Source organism: Typopeltis vanoorti, chromosome 6 (genome assembly GCF_054136105.1).
Source record: "Typopeltis vanoorti isolate ZY-2024b chromosome 6, IOZ_Tvanoo_1.0, whole genome shotgun sequence".
NCBI lineage: Eukaryota > Metazoa > Arthropoda > Arachnida > Uropygi > Thelyphonidae > Typopeltis > Typopeltis vanoorti.
In genome coordinates, this window is record NC_143554.1 from 107,812,489 (window position 1) to 107,838,398 (window position 25,910).

General features: G+C 36.8%; 1 protein-coding gene across 1 annotated transcript in view; it reads left to right on the forward strand.

Moving 5' to 3' along the window:
* The window catches only part of LOC150105783 (tyrosine-protein kinase Btk-like), a 173,239-nt gene that overhangs the window by 63,269 nt on the left and 84,060 nt on the right, over positions 1-25,910 (forward strand). The window contains exons 6-7 of the mRNA XM_090393586.1: positions 1,112-1,240; positions 17,815-18,017. Of these exons, the coding sequence (XP_090249712.1) occupies positions 1,112-1,240; positions 17,815-18,017 (332 nt within the window). The remainder of the gene's footprint in view (positions 1-1,111; positions 1,241-17,814; positions 18,018-25,910) is intronic.

The window sequence follows — 25,910 nt, forward strand, 5'->3', positions numbered from 1 at the left end:
ACTTATTAGATGTGACTTCTCCATACTACTTTCCTCGAACCATTTCTTTTTCTTCTTGCTCATCCCAGAACCTTGTTCAAATCCAACTGTTTTCCCTAAATCGCAGGTCATCCTCTTCCCTTTTTGCCTACACAATAACAAGATAACCTCTTATCTATACTTGTCAATGCAACTGCAACATCATAATTATCCTTTGAGCTGTTTTGCCAACTTTTGCAATATTCCCTGTGAAATTAAACTCTCTGGCTGCAATCCCCCCCCCCACCCCCCCCCCCCCCCCAACATCCCTGGCTTCATCAGTTTCCTGCAATCCAGCATCAGCATTAAAAAGTGATATAGAACAGGAGTTAACTCTGGAACACAAATCTTCAGAACAGTCAAAGAAAAAAATATCATCGGTACCAAGAGACTTTTTTGGAAAAATCCTGTCTGATTTGGATAACATTATTCTGATCTTTTTTAGGTGTTTTTTATCAAGATCATCAGCAGGATAACATTTACTAAGAACAAGAATTATTAATATTTCCAGAGTGATAATATATTTTAAACATCTAGTCTTGTTTGCTTCTGTTATCAAGAGCAGTACTTCACACCCACAATCATTTTTTTTTTTTTAGACTTCAAGAATATGCCCTATAATTCTTTAAATTATTTTTTTCCTGGCAAGATATTATCTGTGATCAGTTTCAGTAACACCAAATTCTTTTGGTGAAACTGAATCAATCAAGGTTACAAACTTGTTGTTTTTTTTACTTCTTATATGGAAAACAATAAGAGTTTATAATCTTTTCTTATGTATATAAGAAGAATAGCATATTTTTTTATTTTTAAATTTCAAAATGGCTGAATGTCTTTTCTTTTTCTTCATGGTTCCAGCTGTGGTCTATGCCATGTCCTTTAAACTTCCATTCTCATCGCAAAATAATTAAACGACCTCACTATTTATTTTATTTTTTTCTGAAGATCTTTCAGTAGTTAAGACATTAATTTTATTATTTTGTAATTATGAATTTAATTTTACCTAAACCTTGCATTATATGATTTCTGCACTTTCTTTTAGAAAGTTACTACCTGCATACCATTATTTTTTTTCTCTTAAATTGATATTTAGCTGGTATGTTGGAGATATGTCTAGGCAGCGATGTGAAGTCCTGCTTAAAAGAGAAAACAAAGAAGGAACTTTCATGGTTAGGAATTCTTCTACAAAAGGAATGTTTACTTTATCCCTTTTTACCAAAGTGTAAGTAATTACATTTGATTCTCACACAGACTGTTGCTTCTGTTTTTTTATTGATCTGTTCTTTTGCTAAGGAAGACTAGTAATTTTCAATTAGTTTTCTATAAAATTATTGCATAATGATAGGATGTGTTGTGTAGGGAAGGGGAATGTATAACTGTAATAGCAGTAATAGTAATAGTAATATAAAAAAATTATTTGCTAACACTAGACAAGTTAATAGATTTGAAGCCTGTAGAAATTATCATTATTGTTATTATTACAATATAGTTATGGAACCAAGCTGCATCCTAAATGCCACAATACTTGTCATACCATATCTTAAATTAATTTCAAATCCAAGATTTGAAAGCAAAGTTGATAAAAATGAGAAATTTATGCAGCATAGAATTGTATGAGTTGAGTGATGGTGTTGAGGTGGTCAGGGAGATTAGCATCAGGAAAGGGTATGCTAGAAACAGTAGTAAATATGAGTGGGGGTATTAGAAAGGTCAACACATGAAAGGGATTAAATGGAACACATAGAGAGTAATTGGGTCTGTTAAAAACAGGATAGATGGTAATAAAGGGTAATAAAGGAATTAAATTCAGCTGAAATCACAGACTACTGTATATGATTCCATTTCTGTCTGCAATAGCAGACGGAACTGGTTACATATACTTTTGGGTTCTGATACTTATACTTTTGGGTCTGTAACCAGTTCTGTTTGCAATAGCAGATAGAACTTTTTTTTCCAGAAGTTATCAAATATAATGAGAGCACAATAAGTAGGCAAGTCGAAATATCCCACAGAGTTATTTTTCTATGTGGCAAGTAAAAGGAAGAATGACTATGAAAAGTTACTGAGTGGAGGGTCTATCATCAAAGTGAAGATATTTCTGTGCAGATGTGACATGAACTGATGTGGGAATAAAAGTTGAAGTTGATGAATTGAAATTAGTATACTGAAGAATCTCAGTGCAAATATGGCCAGCCACAGTATTAGATGGGATATTAGCTTGCATTATTATGAAAATGTATATAAAAAAAGTGACATTGCTACCTCTGACTAGGCTGTTTATGCTGTGTGCTGAGAGTACCAAGAGAGTGGAAGGAGGGAAAAATAGTTCCACTGCATGAAGGAGGCTCCAAGACAGAGATAGTAAATTTATGGACCAATCTCAGGAGTGGTGATAATAATAACAATAATAATAATAATAATAATTATTATTATTATTATTATTATTAACATCTGACCTCCATCATGTTGCAGGTTTAATGGACTATTTACAGCACTAGGAAAGGATTAAAATGATTCATCTTCAAGGATTATAAATAACTCTTGTAATGCATACTCAAATACAACACAATACTAAGTGAAACATGTGGGTGACTCTAAGTTCTATCTAGGTGGTCCTATCTAAGTGGCCTAGGATGTAAAGTGGGATTTCTGATAATTAATGTTTCCCAAATTTTGGGAAGTTTTATGCAACCATATTTATTTAAATTCGGTTGATTTCTGAGTGCCTCCACAGATTCTAAAACAGTCTTTCTTTCTTTCTTAAATTCACTATGGTGGAGCATGTTGGTTTCGGACAGACAGACAGGCAGATCAGCAACCATCTGTTTAGAAGAACACAAATCATACATCTGCAATTACGACTATGGTCAATCTGGCTTTGCGGACCATGTTTTGGATACAACCCACACGATCTCCTGGAGAAAAACTGTCATGCTCCACCATTGTAAATTCAAAATTGAAAATAGTGCTATCTTAGTTATGGTGATCCCAATTTTGAGCCATCGATTATGATAATTTTATTATTATTACGTGACACCTCCAAGGAGTCCAAAGACTCAGTGAGGGAGGGCACCTACTCTACAATTCTCCGTATCCACCACTCAAATCCACCAACTGCAGCAAACTACGTCATTTACACCAGTGCCATCTACTGTCCACCAGCACCACTAGTATTTTCACAGACAATCACAAACATCCATGTCCATGCTGGGATCTGAACCTGCAGCCTTTTAGCTGGAGAGTGGATATGCTATCCACTTGGCCAACCAGACTGCCCTAATGTTAGAAAAGTTCATGGGTTTTGCCATTTTCAATAAACTTGTAAATTCCTTAAGTTAATTACCAGTTATGTATTTGTTCTGGATGTATGGCAGTTTGATAACTTTTTGTGTTGGGAAGTTTGTTTTGGTTGTTGTGTTGTTTTGATTGGTTTTTGTTGTCCTGTTTGCATAATTTATTAGCTGTGTGGGATAGTTGCAATTTTTAAAAATTTATGTTAGTTTTTTTATTTCTGTGTTGAGATAATTATGGTTAGTTGAAAACTTGTAAGCATTTATGAATTGTGATAGGATGACCTATTTTTTAACAGAATATGGATGGTATGAGTAGAAATGGAGGAGGTAGTTAAGAGGAGTAACATGGGAGTTTTCCCAGAAATAATGCCTTAATTTTGATACTTTTCACAAGAATGAACTTTTTTTTAGTAAATCAGGTTTGTGTTTTAAAAATTCATCAAACTGTATACAATTTATATCAAATTTGCATTTGATATAAATGCATGCTTTCAATGTTTCAATATTTAATTGGTTTTTCCCACTGGTCCACATATTGTTCACTAATGAAAATATTCATTCAGTGGGGGCATCAGATCCAGGGAGACATAAGCAAAATTCGACAATTTTTAAAATGTTTTTAAAATATATGTATTTATTTGAGAAATAGTTAAAAATTTCAACTCATCTATGTTGGCAGGACTCGTCATTCTTCGATCTTTTCACTGGTGACATAACTTTACAACATCTACACACGCACATCAATGACAAAGCCATATATGCCACGCTGCTAGTGAGTGCCAGTGAAATGACAGTTTCATGTTTCTATGGGCCATGTTCTGCACACCAATATTCAATTTACTATTTCAATTCAAAAAATAAAGGACAAAATGGCCATTTTAGAAAAAAAATAAAGCTAAAGGACAGAGCAGTGAAATAAAGGACGTATGGTCACCGTAACTATCCCCCTCATTTCTCAAGCCATTATTCTCCACACGAAGTCATCTTTACAACATTCCACCTGTGCAATTCTGGTTTCCCTGTTCTGACACACTCACTTGCCCAAGAAAACAACAACAGTCTCTCCAAATGCTTGGGTCCATCTACATTTATGTATGTAATCCATCTCTTGCATACAGCTCTCTTCTATCCTCAAATGTACTCCACACATCCACATATTCCAGACCTCTTTTCCTATGCATTCTTGCAATCATCTTATTCATCATCACTGCCTTTCTCCTCCACTCTGCATTATCATACTGGAGCAACACAATCGCAATCTTTCTTCTGAAACATTCTGCTGCACTATCTCTAACATCAACCTCATATCGCGTGCTACACAATTCACACTACATTTCACCAATATTACTACATCTCCTCTACACTTTCATCCCTCTTCACTGCCATTGCCATCCTCTCTATCAATCCACCAGGCAAGCACTATACTCCCCCCCCCACACCCAAATCATCAAATCTCCATACATGATGCTCCAAATAGATTCATTCATTCTCCTCTCACTGGCATCCATGACTCTTACAGCTTCCAGTCTTCCACATTTTTAAACAATGGGATGAATACATACGACATGTATAGCAAGCTACAAACATCAACTGTGCTATGAATCATCATCATCATCAAATTCCTGACATGTACCCTCAAGGGGTGTACAGGAAATGATAGTACTACATGAAAAATTTACATCATTACTAACTTCCTATCTATAATTTTCTTCCAAATCAGTCTGTTACTTGTCGAGACTTCAACAGTATCAGATCTTATATTTCTATCGTCTAAGGCACTTTGTACTGTATCAATTCACCTATATCTTGATCTTCCTCTGGGTCGTTTTCCTGGCAGCCTGGCAGAGAACACTTGTTTTGCTAATCTTTCCTTGCCCATTCTCTTTAAGTGACCATACCACCTGAGATTAGCTCTGCTAACACATTCCTGGATGCTGACAATGACAAGTTCTTTCCTAATATCCTCATTTTTAATATGATATTGCCATTGATACCATCTGTTCACGCCTCTAATCTTTCTCAGGACTCATATCTCTGGTCTCTAGTCTTTGGTCAAGTGTTTTACTTCTGACCCAGCTCTCAGATCCATAAGTTAAAATTGGTTTGAACACTGTCTTGTATACAGCTAATTTAGTGTTTTGGCTACTTTCTCTCTTATTCCATATAAATTTATTCAGTTGACTTCCTACCATACCAGCTTTGTTGATTCTGTTGTCCATTTCCATATTTAACTTACCATCTTCACTAAAAATCGTGCCTAAGTAGATGAAATGTTTTCCTTGTTCTATAAGTTCTCCATTCAATGCAATTGATAGTTTCAATGTTTCTGCCTATTTTCATTGTCTTTGACTTTTTAATGCTGACCTTCATACCATATCTATTACAACAGTTATACAATTTAGTCAGGGAATCTTGCAAACTTGTAGCGGATTTATTTATAAGTATAACATCGTCCGCATAAAGCAAAGAGCTGACATTAACATCTCCAATTCTGATATCATGTTTAATACCACTTTCTTTCATAATGTGATCCATATAGATAATGAATAACCCAGGGATAATGTACATCCTTGTCTCACACCAGATTTAACATTAAACCATCTTCCTGTACTTCCTTAATTCTAATTGCTGACTTACAACTCAAATAAAGACTCTTAGTATTGCTTGATATAATGCCCCATTGACCATTGACACCATATAACTGTAGCGTATTGAATAGCTTCTCTCTTGGCACCTTGTTATATACCTTTTCCAGATCGACAAAACTTAAATACAGATCTTTGCTATATTCCCATGCTTTCTCAACTATTTGTCGTAAAGTGAAGATCTGATCCTGACAGCCTCTATTTGGCTGGAATCCAACTTGTTCTTCACCAAGCTTTTCTTCCACAATTCTTCTCAACCATTTCTCAAGTATACTTGCATAGATCTTGCCAGGAACACTCAGTAGGGAAATACTTCTGTAATTCTCATATTCAGTTTTATTTCCCTTTTTATATGTGGGTACTATTAGAGCTTTACTCCAATCATCGGGAATTCGCCCCTCTGTCCAGGCTTTCTGAACTATTCAGTGCAGCCACTGTAAGACTTTTATACCACCATATTTCAGCATTTCTGGTCGAATATCATCTACTCCTGCTGCCTTTCCACATTTCAAGCCTTTGATGGCTTTTTCTACTTCAACTATGGATATGTATTCCTGACTGCATGCCTGGTTAGTGTTTTTTATCACTGTGCTGTCATCACTGCTTGTTTCATTTAGCAGTTTTTCAAAGTAATTACTCCATACTTCAAGGATATCTTTTTCTCCTGTTTTCATGTCACCTTTATCATCTCTAACTCCTTTTACAGCACTCTTTCCTCCATTTCTAAGCTTTTTCAACAACCTGCAGAATATCTTACCACCTTCTTGATATTTATTTTCTATGAACTTGCCAAAGTCCTCCCATGACTTTTGTTTGGCTAGTTTTACACAGTGTTTAGCTTTCTTACATTTGTCTCTGTATTCTCTAAGAGCACAAACTGACTTATTTGCCAGGAACTTTTGATGTGCTTTCTTTTTTTCCTTCATTGCCTCTTTAACTTCTTGTGTCCACCATGGAGTTCTGATTTTTCTATCCTTGCAGACAACCTCACCATATGCCTCTCTGGCTGAATCAATCAGGGTTTTCTTCAAGGCTTGCCACTGAATCTCCAAGGTTTGGTTCCTGTTCTCAAACTCCTTCATTTTTTCTTCAATAATGTTTGTGTATTTTAGTCTACAGTTCACATCTGAGAGCTGCTCAACTTTTATTCACTTTAAAACTTTCTTACATGTTATTCTTTTCAATATGAAATTCAATTTTATCCTGCTCAAGATTAAATAGTGATCGCTTCCAATTTCAAATCCTCTGTGCACTCTGGTGTCCTTCACCAGGGAGAAAACATCACTATCAACAATAACATAGTCAATGAGACTTTTCTTATTCCTTGCCTCTTCTCTCCATGTGAATTTGTGCTCATTTTTATGTTGGAACATGGTGTTGAGACTTTTAAACTGGTTACAGGGTTGACACTGAGGAGTTCTTTCGCTTGGTCGAACAGCTGGATGGAGTGATGACAAGAGGCCATCCCTGGAAGTTACGAAAGGAAACTATGAGAAAGAGGATGAGGAGTGGTTTCTTTGCATGGAGGGTGGTTGAGCCATGGAATGCATTGCCTGATGGAGTGGTGAGAGCGAGAACGGTCAATGAATTTAAGGAGTGGTATGATAGACTTTGTGTTTCTTAGGGGGGGGGGACCTCCCCTTAATGAGTCTTGACAGACTTTATCTTTTTAGGAAGGACCTCCTACGATGAGTCTTTTAACTCCATGGAGGCCTGAATGTTAATAATAATAATAATAATAATAATAATAATGTCCTGAGCAGAAATCCAACAGGTATTTGCCATTATTATTAGCTTTGCTCTTTTCTCCAAATTTTCCCAAAATATTTTTGTATGTCTTCCAATCATTTTCTACTCTGCTATTTAGATCCCCAACAAGGACCAACTTTTCCTTTTTCATTGTGTCAGTTGCTTTTTCTAAAGCATAAAAAAATTCCTCCACTTCTACCTTAGTAGAACCTTCTGTGGGACCATAGGCACAAATAAGTCTCATTGTCCAATTCCCCATTCTGATATTTGCCCACATCATTCTACTTGAGACTGCTTGCCATTCAAGAAGATTAGCCTCGTATTTTGTGTTGAATACTATGGCTACGCCTTCTTTTCCTTGATTGTCATTTTCTGAATATAACATTTTGTATTTATTGCTCAGAAAGATCTCACCAGTTTTTGTCTTTTTTGTTTCAGTCACCCCTATTATGCCGATCTGGTACTTATCTAATTCTTCAGCTAGCTCCATTTCTTTGCCATTCAGGCTTCTTATGTTGATATTACCAATCTGTAACTCTGGTGATGTTGAGTTGGGGTGTGCTTTCAGATTTGTTCTAGTAGCTGACTTTTCACTGTTCACCCTGGTTCCCTGGCAGAAACAACGGAGGCCTTGTTTAACGGGGCGACGCCCCAGCCGACATGAAATTTTGTCATGTTGTACCATCATTTTCTATATTGGTTTAAGCCAATAAGAATACAATTTGGTTAGCTAAATCCCAAATTGCCAGCCCATCCTCGTTCGTTCAGTATCCAGGTAGATACCCAACAGGGTGCGCCAATAGAAGGTGAGGATTGGACATTAGGTCAGAAGCCCTGGTCGGGTGTCCGCATTCCTTTAAAGGCTGTGTGAAGGTCTCCTCTCAGTTATACAGCTTTGACTCTTAAGCACCCCTAAATGAATAACTGCTATAATGTAGTCTTTAAATGTTGGTGGGTTAGTCCTTATATGGATAAGTGGAGGGGGGGACATATATGGACTTTCATATTTAATTTGTTAAAAAATGAAAAAAAAAAGACTTTCAAAAATAAGTATCATGTGAGTTATTTACTCACACTTCTAAAATAAAGTGGTATTTGTATTTATAAAGGAAATGACTACCACTATGATATTGCTTGACTTTACAATGGCATTTGATAGGATACTGCATGAAAATGTATTACATAAATTGGAACAAATGGGTTTGGATATAAATTGGTGACATTGATAACAGGTAAAATAAGTATAATGTGAGTAATTTACTCACACATTCTAAAATAAAGTGGTATTTGGATTTATAAAGGAAATGACTACCACCATGATATTGCTTGACTTTACAAAGGTATTTGATAGGATACTGCATGAAAATGTATTACATAAATTGGAACAAATTGGTTTGGATATAAAGTTGGTGACATGGATAACAGGAGGATTGAGGGGCATAAATTAAGAATAATATATGTTTGAGCAGGATGAAGTAGAAGGCAAATGACCATTTGTAGGCTATAGGACTCTGTACTTAAATCACTGTTGTTTAATTTGTGCATGACGAGTATTGGGAAATTGAGAGGAAATGTCCAATTATTTCTTGAAGATATCAACTAGGGATAATAGTTAATGAAGGTGATATGGCAGTCCAGAAAGATGATATCATCATATGCATATCAAGGATTTAGGCCAAGCATGGCCTGTTCCGGCCTTAGAAGTCATCGTTGAATCGTTTAAGAGGACGTCCTGGTTTTCTTTTTCCTAATGGCTATATAAAAGATGATATAAATAGATTAACCATTTGGGCAAAGAATAATGGCTGTCAGTTCCATGTAGCAAAGAATTATTAGAGTGCCCTTCCATCCATCCCATTTTAAATAGGACAGTTCTGTTTTCATAAAAATTGTTCTCATATGTAATTACTGTATCTTATTCCATTGGACTCTTAAACACAAAATTTCTTTAGTTGCATGTTGCTATAGGTCATGGAATGTGAAGAGCAGTTGATGAAGAAATGTATAAGCAACATTGGTTAGTGAACAAGGAAAGAATGATGATTGGAATGACTTTTAATGGGATTATATTGATCAAGTGCATATAATAAACAACTATGTTATACCAACTAGTTTCACCAACTAAGGCTGTTGGCATCTTCAGGGTACATAACTGATGTAAGACACTAAAAAGTAAAAACTATAATCAACCGATTATAGTTTTGTTACAAACTATAATCAACCGATTCCAATTATATTAAACAAAGAACAGAGCGTGTGCATAGAGCATGCATGATCTCACTTGTTGTTATTTAGGAACATACTATAGTTGGCACTGTAATTCAGTTCTGGTGAGTTGAGAGATCTAATAAGGATCTTTCAGATCACGGGTAAGATTAGTCCTTGGTTCCTGTTAAGGTTTTGTATGCAACGGGCAACTGTTGTGGCCTCTTTAAAAATTCGGGAGCGGAAGTCCTCCTCTATGTAAGGAATTGTGCTTCTATCCCACTCTATGGTATGGGTCGTTCTTGAGAAATGAAAAGCTAACCCTGATTTTTCTTCTCTGTTATTATTGACATCACCTATGTGTTCTTTTTTCCTAATTTCAAGGCTCCTTGAAGTTTGGCCAATGTAATTCAAGCCGCACGAGCAGGGTATGTTATAAACTCCAGCATATTTGGAGAAAGGATGGCTATCTTTTGGAGATCTTAAGAATTGTCTAATCGTTTCTGTAGGTTTAAAGGCCACTCTTATTTTATGTGGTCTAAGGAGTCTTGCAATCTTATTGGAAACTGTCCCTAAGTATGGAACGATGATGGTAGAAACATAACGTATATCATCTCGTTGTCTTTGTCGGGGTTCAGAGAAAAGTATCTTGTGGACAAGTCTTCGAGGAAATCCATTCATGATAAGGTTGGTAGATATCAGGGATAGTTCTTCCTGGAGGTCTTGTTGATCTGTTGTAAGGAGAGAGGCACGGTTCTTCAGCATGTGTACAATACTAAGTTTCTGAGAAATGTGGTGGCAGGAAGTGAAATGTAAATAACATCCTGTATTGGTAGGTTTGCGGTAAACTGAGAGATTGATACCACCATTCAGAAGCTTCTTAATTAAAGTGTCCAGAAATGATAATTGGTTATCTTTTTCAAGTTCTAGAGTGAATTTGATTGTGTGGTGTACAGAGTTGCTTTTGTTAAGAAAGCGAACAGGTCCTTTTATTGTGTGGTTCCAAACAATAAAGATATCGTTCATGTATCTCCACCATACTGTGGATTTAGGATCTGTTTTGAGATAAGATTTTACTTTCAAAATCCTCCATAAAGAGATCAGCACAAGATGGAGAGAGGGGACTACACATTGCAAGGCCAGTCAATTGCTGATATATGGTTTTATTCCATAAGAAAAAGTTTGATGTTAAACAATGACGGAACAGAGAAGTAATGTCTTGTGGGAGCAAACTTCCTAAAATGTTGATGACTTCCTCCACAGAGATGTTAGTGAATAGAGATGTAACATCCAGGCTGGCAAGTAGATCCGTATTGGAGATAGAGATGTTGTTCAGTTTCTCAACGAAATGTTGTGAATTTCATATATAAGTATCCGAATTATGGATGTGTGGTTTGAGGAGGCCTGCCAGGTGTTTAAATAACCGATAAGTTGGTGAATGGAATACCACTATGCCCAATTGTAGATTCCATCTACAATCGGGCATAGTGGTATTCCATTTTTGTGTACCTTAGGAGCACCATATAGTCTAAGTGTTAGTGGATGCATTTTCAATCTTCGTTTTAAGTCTATAAACCAGTTTACCATGTGACGTATTAAATCGTTGGTGTCATTGTGATTCTTTAGTGTTGGATCTGTGACTAGGACACGGTCACAGATCCAACACTAAATGTATCCGATAGTAAGCTGTTAATCTTATCTTTGTAATCACTGGTGTTTAAAATCACTGTTGAATTTCCCTTATCTACCTTCAATATGATAATGTCTTTCTTTTTCTTCAAAACTATACAATGTTCTTTTTCCAGAGTAGTGATATTTTTATTAGGAGTTCTGGAAGATGAGAGGATGATACTACTTTTTAATCTAGTATCATTAGCTATGGGTTCCGGTAACGATGAGACTGCCTTTTCTATATTACAAATGATATCCACTTTAGGGACATGATCAGGTGTTGATCACAAAATTGAAACCTTTTTTAAGTATATTAATCTCTGGTTTTGTTAATACTTGATCCGATAAATTAAAAATAACTTTGCTGTCTGGTAGAGAAGGTTTTGACTTAAAATGTTTTGTATAAAGATCGTTAAATTTTTTGATTTGGTTTCGTTTGCTTGTTGTAAATGCTTTATCATAGCTAATTGTGACCATATATCTTGGTCTAAAGTACTAGAGATATTGTCATAAATCTGATAACATTCTAAATCTGTTTGGCTTAAAAGAAATCTAGTATGCTGTATCCATTCACATAGAAGTGCCAAAGATGTTTTAAAATAAATATGTTTCGCTCGTCTTGAATGGAATTGTTCTTTTAAAAATAGAAACTTTGGAATAATCTGGTTGCCTCGACATCTTTTCAAAAAAGTGAGGTGATTTAATAGTTTGGCCTTTTTACATTTAAGGAGTTCAAAACGGCATACCTTTCTTTTGGTTTCCCCACGAATTCTATTCATGTCGAAAAACGTTTAATTTTCTTGACCAAAAAGCTCTGGAATGACTTTTAATGGGATTATATTGATCAAGTGCATATAATAAACAACTATGTTATACCAACTAGTTTCACCAACTAAGGCTGTTGGCATCTTTTAGTGCCTTACATCAGTTATGTACCCTGAAGATACCAACAGCCTTAGTTGGTGAAACTAGTTGGTATAACATAGTTGTTTATTATATGCACTTGATCAATATAATCCCATTAAAAGTCATTCCAGAGCTTTTTGGTCAAAAAAATTAAACGTTTTTTAACAAGAATGATGATTATTATGGGTGATTTTGATTGGAATAAAAAAAGATAGCATTTGTGGGAAATAAGGAAAATGAATTTCTTGAGTTCTTAAGAGGCTCTTATCTTAGGCAGTATGTAAAGGAGGGCACGTGAGGATCAAGAGTTTTAGATGTCATCGTTTCATCAGAGGATGTAATTGCGAGTGGGATTTTCTCTCCAGTTGGTGAGAGTGATTGTGATGTGATCACATGGATTGTGGCTAACCATATGAAGACTTCTGTGAGAAAAGGATATATGTGGAAGTACAAGGCTGATAATTATGACAAACTTAGAAGACAACTTGGAGCTACAGCATGGAATGAGGAGTTGAGCAGTTCAGAAATAAATACTGCTTGGAAATTGATCAGTATGTGAATGTATTCCAAATGTCAAAGGGCTGAATAAGGTAGTATAAAATGGATGAGGGGATTAAGCATGAAATCTGGAAGAAGAAGAAGGCACTTTGGAGGCAGCACCATATTATTCATATCGTGCTGCCTCCAAATGAATGGTAATAATCAGTTTCATGAAGAGTATAAAGAGCAGGCCAAGAGAATAACTCAGTTGGTAAGGAGACAACAAAAGTGCAATATGAGCAGAAATTTGCAAATTAGGCCAAGAAATTTCCCTGTATAAGTTTTTTCCTCATAGGTTTTTTTTTGGATATGTGGCAAGTAGAGGAAAGAATGATTATGGTAAGATGCTGTTAATGGATAAAAGTGGGAGATTTGGGACTGACGCAGAGGACATAGTCGAGGTGTTCAGTGAGCAATTCGTCAGGGTGTTTCATCCTCTGTGTGAAATCAGAAGTTCAAGTGTAAGAATGAAATGAAAGAAGACTTAATGGTGAGCAAGTAAGAGGTATATGAGGAGTTAAATAAACTAAATATCAGTAAGGCAATAGGACTTGATGACATATTGCCATGTGTCTTCAGGGAATGTTCCATGGAGTTAGCATCAGTCTTGGTCTATCTGTTTAAACCCAGCACAAATCCCAAAAGAGTGGAAAAAAGGCAAAATTGCTCCACATCACAAAGGCGATAAGGCTAAGGCAACAAATTATAGGCCAATCTGTATATCTGGAGTTATAGTTAAGGTACTGGAATGGTTGGTGAGAGGTAGGATACAAAAGTGAGTTGATAACAGTGGTATTCTTTGTGTTTATCAGCATGAGTTTGTTAAAGGGAGGTCACCTTTTACAAACTTGCTTATATACTATAACAAGGTGACATATGTATTGGACAAGGGAGATGCATATATACAAGTGGTATACTTGGAATTTGATTGATATGATAGATTGCTACAACACAATTGATCACTAAAATGAAATAAATTGAAGTAATGGGATTGGATGATAGACTAGTCAGTTGGATAGGTATTAACGTGTTGTGTATGCAGGGGCCAATATCTTGAAAGAAGAAAGTTGCTAGTGGTGTGCTGCAAGGGTCAATTTTGGAACCATATGTATTAATGACATTGGGATAGTTTTAACTGGTGATATACAAATGTTTGCAGATGATGCAAGACTGAGAAGAGTGATTGGGAATCAGTCAGACATTGTTGTCTTACAAGAGGACTTGAATAGATTTTATGAGTGGGCAGTGTTATGGACCTGTCAATTCAATGTTGCCAAGTGCAAGATTTTGAAATTTGGCAGGCAACAATGTGATGAAAAGTATGCACTTGGCAGAGAAATTTTCAGACATCACATGCAGAGATCACATTGTGTAAGTTGTGAAGACACCACATCAGATAATGGCAATAATGCAGAGGACTTTAAAATGTAGAAATAAACAGGTTCTTGTTCCATTGTATAAGGCCCTCATCAGGCCTCCTATGGATTATTATGCACAGATTAGGTCCCTTGGTTTCCATGGTGACCGAGGATATATTGGAAAGGGTATACAAAGAAGGTTTGTATACCCTTTCCAATATTTTTTCTAAGGTTTTCACTAAGGTTTTAACTGGTCTTTGGAATATGATATATGAGGACAGCCTTTACAAGTGATGACAACTGCAATCAACACTGCAGTTATTAAGATTATTATTAACATTATTATTAAAATTTATAAGATTTATTATTATTATTATTATTATTATTAAGACCATACCCATGGAATTACAAGACTCATTGCGAGAAACAAACACTGTTACACCTCAATGTCAGACAATGTATTCCACTCACCAACCAGTCTCCATTCAAAATACTTGTTCATTATGCCCCTGCTCACACCATCTTTATACATCTTCCAGATATGTCCCCTTGTTACACTCCTTCTCCCATTCTTTAAAAATTTTTTTCTACATTAACCTGGTAACAACTCTTTACCAATTTCAATGTCTCAGTCTGAGAATTACAGAGTCTTTTCATTATTGAGTGTTCCTGGTAAGATATATGCAAGTATACTTGAGAAACAGTTGAGAAGGATTGTGGAAGAGACGCTTCGTGAAGAACAGGCTGGATTCAGCCCAAATAGAGGCTGTCAGGATCAGATTTTCACTTTACGACAGATAGTTGAGAAATCATGGGAATATAACAAAGATTTGTATTTAAGTTTTGTAGATCTGGAAAAGGCATATGACAAGGTGCCAAGAGAGAAGCAACTCCAAATGCTATAGTTATATGGTGTTAATAGGGCATTATATCAAGCAATACTTAGTCAGCAGTTAGAATTGAAGGAAGTACAGGAAGATGGTTTAATGTTAAATCTGGTGTCAGACAAGGGTGTATCCATTATCCCCTCTGTTATTCATTATCTATATGGATCACGTTATGAAGGAAAGCGGTATTAAACCTGATATCAAAATTGGAGGTGTTAATGTCAGCTGTTTGCTTTATGCGGATGATGTTATACTTCTAAATAAATCCGCTACAAGTCTGCAGGATTCTCTGACTAAATTGAATAACTGTTGTAATAGATATGGTATGAAGGTCAGCATTAAAAAGTCAAAGACAATAGGCAGAAACATTGAAACTATCAATTGCATTGTGAATGAGAACTTATAGAACAAGTAAAACATTTCATCTACTTAGGCACGATTTTTAGTGAAGATGGTAAGTTAAATATGGAAATGGACAACATAATCAGCAAAGCTGGTATGGTAGGAAGTCAACTGAATAAATTTATATGGAATAAGAGAGAAATTAGCCAAAACACTAATTAGCTGTATACAAGACAGTGTTTAAATCAATTTTAACTTATGGATGTGAGAGCTGGGTTAGAAGTAAAAAACTCGACCAAAGACTAGAGACCTCAGATATGAGAGTCCTGAGAAAGATTAAGGTTCTTCCTATATAGGAAAGAACTTGATATTGTCAGCATCCAGGAATGCATTAGCAGGGCTAATCTCAGGTGGTATGGTCACTTAAGCAGAATGGAAGAGGAAAGATTAGCAAAACAAGTGTTCTCTGCGAGGTTGGCAGGAAAAAGACCCAGAGGAAGACCAAGATATAGCTGGATTGATACAGTAAAAAGGGCCTTAGAAGACAGAAATATAAGACCTGATAATATTGGAGTCCTCATGTTGGAGGCTTAATGGATTGTATACAGCACTCAGAAAGGATTAAAACAGAATTTAATACTTCCTATATTTCGTCTCAGTCACTGAGATATCTTCAGGGATTACAAAAAAGACCTGATAATATTGGAGTCCTCATGTTGGAGGCTTAATATTGTATACAGCACTCAGAAAGGATTAAAACAGAATTTAATACTTCCTATATTTCGTCTCAGTCACTGAGATATCTTCAGGGATTACAAAAAAACTAATGTAATATATATACAAATACCACACAATACTAAGCCCAACCACATGGGTGACACTAATGTCCTATCTAGGTGGAGCGCCCTCTAAGGGCGGTTGTAGGTGGCCTGGAATGTAAGGTGGGATCTCTGATGATAAGTGTTTCCCAAATCTTAGAAAGCTTCATGCAACCATATTTATTAAGATTTGGTTGATTTCTGAGAGCTGCTGCTGATTCCAAAAATAGTCTCTCTTTTTTGAATTTGCTGTGGTGGAGCATGGTGGTTTTTTTTTCCATGAGATCCTATAGGTTGTATCCAAGACATGGTCAGCCAAGCCTGACTGACCATAGTCGTGGTTGCAGATGTATGACTTATGTTCTTCCAGGCGGGTGTCTGTGTTTGCATTTTCCTCCCAATAGTAACTGTGTGTGTGTGTGTGTGTGGGTAGGTTTGGGTGAGAGAGAGAGAGAGAGAGAACTAAAAGCCTTTGAAATGTGGATCCTCAGAAGAATCCTTAGAGTCCCATGGACTGCCAAGAAAACTATTTAAGAGATATTAGAGTTGACTGGAGAAGACAGGAGTCTGTTGAAAGCCATTAAGAAAGGGGAAACCTTGGTCACATACTAAAGCATGAATCCTAAAAACTATACTTTGAGATCTTATCTTTAAAGGATAAAAATCATTTACTCACTGACTCATTCTGTTATTGGTTTGTTTCACATTATACTTAATCAGTCTACTAGATTGAACATTTGGTTTTTCACAATGAATTTCTACAAACAATAAATGTTCATTACAGTCAGTTCTTTATTAGGCCTTTTCTCAAAATATAAAACTTCTTTGGGATTATGCAGTGTTTCCTTCTTTAACATATATTGTTCCATTCATCCTCACTCTTCCAGTTATTTCTGTTGATAGTGTACCAGTCATGAAGAGTGCTACTTCTTATTGATTGTAGTGAAGAGATATAATGCTACCTGTATATTTATTCCTTGTTATGACTATTGTGTTGCTTGTTAGGAATTCAGATATCCTATAGTCATAATATCATTTAACTTCAATGAATAGGTTTTGTTGAAGCGGTGTGTGTTTTAAGTGTATTTAATTAATGAGAAACTAAACCAAATTATGCAGTGTCACAACATCTGAGAAACCCAAACCTCCCCCCATTACAAAATGACAGGGGATTGTGATAGGTTTTAATTTTCTGTATGTGAATATAATGATTTTTATATTGGTTAGTTCTACCTTGAAAGCAGAATGGTAATGAAATGTTTATATTAAAGAAAACTGTATCAAGAAATTTCTGACTCTTTGTGTCTAGAACTAAAAACATTAAAGGAATTAAGTACAGTACTTAGCTTCCTTAGATGACCTTGTTTTCATCTCTTCTTTAGTTCTCAGCCTCATGTAAAGCATTATCATGTAAAGTGTAATGAAAAAGGAGAATATTGTTTATCTGAAAAGCATGCATTTTCATCACTTGAGGAACTTATATATTACCACAAGCATAATTGTGCTGGTTTGGCAACAAGACTGAAGCAACCACCATCTAGTAGTAATATAAATTGTGCTCCAGCTACTGTTGGTCTTAGTCATGGTGAGTAAGTATTTTTGGTATTTTATTAAAAGAAAAAAAAAATAAATATATATATATATATACTGTATATGTTATGGGCCAAGTGATTAATACGAGCATTATTCATAATGCCCGGGTGTTATGAATAATGACAAAAACAAAATCAGGCATTGTAATAAATTTTTTTTATTATTATTATTATTATTTCGAGCAACTCCAAGGAGTCGACAGACTCATCGAGGGAGGCCCTAACATCATGTCAAGAACAACTATTCGACATTCACACAGTATCTATCATACCTCGCCTTGAACTCATTCATGGTCATAGCACCCACATCAGACTCTGGCAACTTATTCCACTCATTCACCACTCTCCAAGTGAAAAACCTAGCTCTAACACCCCCTGCTAACCACCACATTCTTGCCCAGCTTCAGTGTATGGCCCCTAGTTCTCCACCACCAGTCCTATTCTCAAAAATATCTTCTGGATTAATCCTATAGAAACCCTTCAGTAATTTGAATATCTCAATCATATCACCCCTTTTCCACCTATCAATCAATTTTTGCACCCAACAAATCTTCAACCTCTCCTCATAAGGTTCATTCCACAGACCTGCTATCATCTGGGTCACTCGTCTCTGGATCCTCTCCACCTCCTCCCCATCAAGAAGAAACCCTGCCGCCCATATCTGGGCACAGTAGTCTAAATGGGGTCTTATCAAGGTTCGATATAGCGGAACAATAACCTATTTGTTAAAGTATTTTTCAGCAACCAAGTGATTTGATGAGCTGATTTAACCACTTTTGCAATGTGCCCCCTAAACTTCAATTCCGTATCCACCAACACTCCCAAATCCCTGGCCTCATCAATCTCCTGGAGCACGGTTCCACCAATATGATATACTGCTGCTAATCTTTTCACTCCAAAATGCATAACCTTACACTTTGCCACATTAAATTGACATCCATTTTCCCTAGCCCAGTCCTCCAAACTATCCAAATCATCCTGCAAAATTTTGACATCCTGTGCACTCACAATTGCTCTACCCAACTTTGCATCATGAGCAAACAAGTGAACACTTCCTCTCAGATCCTTTCCTATATCGTTAATGAACAATTGAAAATTAATGGTCCAAGAACAGAACCCTGCGGCACACCACTAGTCACAAGCCATCTTTTGGACTCCACTCCTGAATAAACCACTCTCTGGTATCTCTCCATCAACCACCTTCCTATCCATCTCACCAACCCTATATCCATCCCCATCTATTCCCGTTTACTGATTAGAGTTCCATGTGGTATCCTGTCAAAGGCCTTAGCAAGGTCCAGTAGAATCACTGTAAACCCATTACCCTTATCCAGTTCAGCCATCACAGTGTTATAAAACATGGAGAAGTTACTGAGGCATGATCTACCCCTTCACAAAACCATGTTGTAATCCATACAGTATCCCATTTTCATCTATCCAATTCTGTATTCTTCTCTTATCTAATTTCTCCATGATCTTGATAACTATTCCTAATATGCTAATCGGTCGGTAATTTACAACAGCAGTCTTGGAACCACCTTTATGCAGTGGAACTATTTTCCCCTCTTTCCACCTCCCACCCTCGGGACTGATCCAGACCCGAGACTCAAATTAAACAAAATGGTCAAGGGTACTGACAATTCTTTAGCCGCTTCACGTACGACACGAGCTGGTATACCATCCAATTCCACAGATGAATTGACATTGAGGTTTTGTAATAGACTATTCACCTCCACTTCATTCACCACAATTTCCGTATAAGCTGTTGGTTCTTCCATTTCTGCAATGTCACCACCAGGATGATATACTCTTGCAAAGTGCTCGCTTAGTAATTCAACTATATCAACTGATTCAGTTACCTCCCTACCATCAGCATTCTTTAAAATCCTTCTGCCATATACATTTTTTCTTTTACTTACAAGATATCGAAAAAACTGTTTAGGATTCTCTTTAGCCCGCATGGCCAATGTTCTTTTGTAATCCTTTTTTGCTTTTTTTACCACACTCGTTACCCTTCTGTCCTGCACTTTATACTGTTCATGTGCCTGTCGGTCACCTTTCTCCTTAAATTCCCTCTATAGTTGTTTCTTTTTTTGTTGCTCAAGCTTAATGGTGTTATTCATCCATTTAACCCCTACTTGATTTATTATTCGGACTCTAGGTATACATTCAGCCATTGCTTCATGCAAACACTTCTTAACTGCCTCCCATGCACTATCAACTTCTAGCCCTTGATGTTGTACATGCCATGGCATTGAACCAATCAATCTCCTAAGCTTGTCATACTTACCAGCCCGATAATTCCAAATGTACCCGGTTTTAATTGTAAATTCCACACCTTTAGCCACCTCCCAAGTTAAGACCCTATGATCACTCTCACCAATTGGTGGCAACGTGGTCATATTCATTACAGCCAAATTCTCAGATGCAATTACCAGGTCAAGCACTCTCTGACCCCTAGTATTTTCCATTACATGCTGTCACAGATAGTTATCCCGTAATAACCGCAGAAAATCCAATTCCTTCCATCCACATGTCTTCTCCTCCTTCCAATCAATGTTACCATAATTGAAATCTCCCATAATAATTACCCTCCTTCCACTCATTTCTTCTATTTGCTTATGCATACTATCTCCACCATTTATTCCATCACCTGGTCTATAGCAGCACCCAACTGTATATTTAGTTCTGCTAGTTTCAATCTCACACCAAATAGCCTCAAATGTGCTCTTTTCTCTATCCTGCAGTTCCACTTCTATTCTTCTTCTTGGCTGTAGCTCATCAGCTATCATCAATAACACTCCTCCCCCCCCCCCATTTTATTCTCCCTGTCACTCCTGAGCACACCATACCCCTCACATTCAATTCCACTAACTGTGTCATCTTCTGTCAGCCATGTTTCACTAATGCCAATAACCTGTGGTCTGAAAGTGCCAACCAAGGCCAAAAATTTTTCCTTCTTGTTCCTAATACTTCTGGCATTTGTATACATGAATTGCAGAAGCCGATTTGTCCCATCCCTATTTTGATGCCTTATACTAACTATCTCATTTTGATTCGTGGTCTTTCCTACTCGCTTGGGCATCTTACACACATTCACATACTCAACTGTCTCCCTAAAATCTGCATATCTACTTCCTCCCCCCTTAATAACTCTAGTTTCCCTGATTCTGCACATTCACTTCCACTACACTCGACAACACCTTTTCAAGTCTCCATACACCAAATCCATTCAAATGTAAGCCATCCATTTTATATAAATCCTTTCGCCCATCGAACTCATTCCACACATCCACAAATTCCACACCACTCATCAAACATAATTCATGCATAAAGTCATTAGCAATTATGGCCCTCCTTCTATACTCTTCACTGTCATACCACGGCAACAGTCTCACCAACCTAACTCTCTCACTCTTCTCTTTTGCTACCTCAAGCAATTCCTTCACATCCTCACTCATAGCCTTTTTGTTTCCTTTCAAATCATTTGTACCTGCCACTACTATCAATTCTTTCACCCGCTGCTTTCATTCTAATTGACTCGCTTACATTCTTAACGTTCGCACCGGGTTGGCATGATTTTGTTAAACTCTCAACTAACACACCTCTTGCTAAGGAATCTCCATACAACACATGCTCTTTCATTTTGTTTACACTCACTATCATACCCTTATTTTTTCTATCATACTTTTGCCGATTATTAGTCGGTACGCTTGGTAAACATTTTTGCCAATGCTCGCTGCCGATTTACCTTATGTATCGCTCCACATAATAAAGCAATCTCACTCATCGCATCAGTGTCATCATTTTTATTCTCCGATGATTCATTCAATCGTTTTGTATGTTTACCTTCATTCTCACTTTCAATGCCACTCTCACAGCTGTCAGGTACTACCTCGCAAATATCACCATTCATACCTCGAATATCACTGTTATCTAGATTCTCACTTTCATCAACGATATCACTTACACGACTTGAAGCACTCTTTAAATCCTCACATTCTTTACACTTTTTGCACACATTCACTCCACTATCGTTGTTTAACCAGACTCCAACCGCTCTCCTCAATGCATACATTTTGCAAACAGTACACTGAATCAAATCCTTTAAGTTAAGATTTTTAGACAAATATGGCGACCTGGACACCATCTTTGTATTCCTCTTTATGGAAGCCACGTGCACAGATAATCGTATCTGTCAATTTACTATTAAAATACTCAAAAGACACACAAAAATCACCCAGACTTGCTAAAATACTAAAAGTAAACAATACTATGTAAATACTATGCAAATTCATCAATTTTTACTCAAAATATCACTTATCTGTTCAGGAGCTATCCACACGACACGACATTCACGTTGTTTATCATAATTTATCACACTGACAGGTCAATATGAATATTGCCTTTGTGGGCAGGTGCATTGTCCTGATGAAAGATGATTTTTTTCTTTTGCAAACTGAGTCTTTTCTCACGAATTTTTTCATCTAGTCTGGTTAAAAGATTGGAATAATATTCCCTGGTTATTGTTTTACCCTTTTCAAGATAATTAACAAACAAAATGCTTTTAGCATTACAAAACACCCATGCCATGACCTTTCTTGCTGATGGAACTAAGTTTGTCTTCTTTGGTGCTGAACACCTGGCTTCTGTCCACTGTTTTCACTGCTTTTGGATTCTGGTGTAATCCATAGTAATAATCGATGCACAAAATCAGTTTTATTCTTGTTAAAACGCTCCAAGCACTTCAGAGATTTTCATGCGAGTGTGTTTTTGATCTGCTGTGAGCAAGTGCAGTACCCATCTTGCACAAAGCTTTTTCATTTGCAATTCTTCATGCAAAATATATCCTATATGTTCTTTTGAAATGCCTATAGTCCCAGTAATTTCACACACTTTGACTTGCCAGTCATCCAATACTATATTGTGCATTTGATCAATGATTTCTGGTGTTGTTACACTTTTTGGACGTCCTTCACTTGGTTCATCTTCAAGGCTAGTACGGCCACGTTTAAACCTTGGCAGCCCAATTCTTGATTGTCGAAAATGAAAGAGATGAGCACCCATAAACTTATATGAACTTCAAATGAATTTCTTTTGGCATTAAACCTTCTTTTACAAAGAATTTTATAACTACACGATACTCAATTTTATCCATTTCAAGGGATACAGACAACACTTTTGCTTCAGACTGATGTATAAAACAAACTACTCGATTGAATGATTTGCAATTTCACATAGATGCTTATGACAGACGACCAGTTTAGAAAAAAAAACTTGCTGATAGTGTTGCAATCTATAGTCGAGGCTGAGAAATTTTCAGACCACCATCGTAGCGCATTCCAGCTCTATCAACTAAAATCAGTCTTCCATATTCATCCTTTATTTTGCTAGTCACGTAACTGTAGAATTCCTTAGGATTTTTTCTTGCTGCCTTAGCCAATCCTTTTTCTCTTTCCTCACTACACTTGTCCTTCCTGGCATTTGTCTTATTATATTCCTTGCACTGCTGCTAATGATGAGTACTCTTTGCTTTATATCTTCTACTCTAGATTACAGAAGTTTTTCCACTTGGTTATACTATAAATTAAAGATACCAAGAAATTATATACTTGGTTTAATCCTTTATCCAAGTATAAGCAAACAAGTTTGCGCCTGAACTATTGTAAATGAAGTGTCACATCAACCTCCAGTTGGTGAAAGTGACCATGAAGTGATCACTTGAATGGTGACCACCCATATCAGAACTTTTGTGAGAAAGATTTATATGTGGAGCTATAAGGCAGGTGATTATAGCAAACTCAGAAGGCTGCTTGCAGTAATATCATGGAATGAGGAATTGCATGGGAAAGAAATCAGTACTGCTTGCTCTCTACTCAGGAATTATCTGACAGAGGCAATGACTGAGTGTAGTCCAAAGGTCAGGAGATTAAATAAGGTAGGTGTAAAATGGATGGCTGAAGAGATGAATTGTGAATCTGGAAGAATAAAAGCATTGTGGAGGCAACACAAGATGAGTGGAGATAATCAGTTACATGAGGAGTACAATGAGCAAGCAAGGAAGGTGACTCACTTAGGGTAGCAAAAGTTCAGTATGAGCAGCAGTTAGCAAATGATGCTAAAAGAAATCCTAGGGAGGTTTTTCAATATGTGGCCAGTAGAAGAAAGAATGATTATGGGATGATGATATTAGGAGAACAATATACACTAAGGAGTATATAGTAGAGGTGTTAAATGAGCAGTTCATTAAAGTATTCCATCCTTGTGATTGTAATATAATGTAAAACTTGAGAGCAGTGGGAATGGTCGAGAGGAACCACTAATGGTGAGTGAACAGAAGGTATATGAGGAATTGAGTAAATTTGATATCAACAAGGCCATGGGACTTGATGGTATATCACTGCATGTCTTGAGGGAATGTTTCAGGGAGTTAACAACAGCTTTAACGTACATTTTTAACACGAGTCTTAGATTAGCCCAGGTCCCAAAAGAATGGAAAGATGGCAAAATTGTTCTGCTTCATAAAGGAGGTGATAAGACTAAGGCTTTAAATTCTAGGCCAATCTGCTTGTCTGGAGTTTTGGTTAAAGTGTTGGAGAAGCAATTGTATGGGGGGGTGGGGTGGACAGCAGTAGAATTCTCTTTAATGGACAGCATGGGTTAGTTAAAGGAAGATCGTGTTTTAGAAATCTGCTTATTTATTATAACAAGGTGATGAATACATTGGACAAAGGGGGTGCATATAGCGTAGTATATTTAGATTTTCAAAGGCTTTCAACAGATTGCCACATGAGAAAACTAATAGTTTCTCAAAAATGGGAACAGATGGGGTTTTGATAGTAGATTAGTGCATTGGAGATTGACTGCTGATAGGTATCAACAAGTTGTGTATGGGGGAATGATATCCCAGAAGAGGAAAGTTACTAGTACCATGTCCCAGGGGTCCATTTTGGAACCATTGTTGTTTAATTTATATGTAAATGACATTGGAAAGGGCTTAAATGGTTGTTTGCAGATGATGCAAAGTTGGAGAGAGAGTTATGAGAAGTAGAGCAGATGTAGCTTTTCAAGAGGACCTAAATAGACTGTCTGAATGGGCAAGTGTGTGTGTGTGTGTGTGGTGGTGATGGTGGTGGTGGGGGGGGGATGTCACTTTAATGTTGCAAAGTGTAAGGTTTTAAAATTTGGGAAGCAAAGATGAGATGCAGAGTATAGGATTGGTGGGGATATTTTAGAGGTGATGAAGGACTTGAATTTTGGTGGACAATGCAGTGGATTATGGGAATGATGCAGAGAACACTGATATGTAGAAGGATTTTTGATTCCATTGTACAAGACTTTGATCAGGCTTCATATGGATTACCATACACAGATTTGGTTGCTTGGTTTTCAAAATGATGATGAGATGTTGGAGAGGGTCCAGAGATAATTAAGTTGGTTTCTGGTCTCTGGAATGTAGAATATAAGAACAGATTGAGAGAATGCAAATTACAGAGCCTAGTGGACAGAAGGAAGAGGGGGGGAGACATGATCGAAATGTATAAGTTGGTAAGAGGTAATTACCAATGTGTGGATGAGATTTTTTATAGAATTTCTGGAGAGAGAGAGAGAGAGGCCATCCCTGGAAACTGTATAAGGTGGGATGAAGGGTAAATTTTTTGCATGAAGAGTGGTGGGTAATTGGAATGCATTGCCTGAGAGTGTGCTGAGTGCAGGGACAGTGAAATTGCATTTAAGTTGAGGTATGATGACTCTCTTGACTCCATGGAGGTCTGTTGATAATAATAATAATAATGAGGATAACTGTGTGCCCATCTTTTTGGCCAGATCTCAGTGTTTCGCATCAGCTGGAAAATTTTGTGCAGTGCACTAAAAATAGGTTCTCT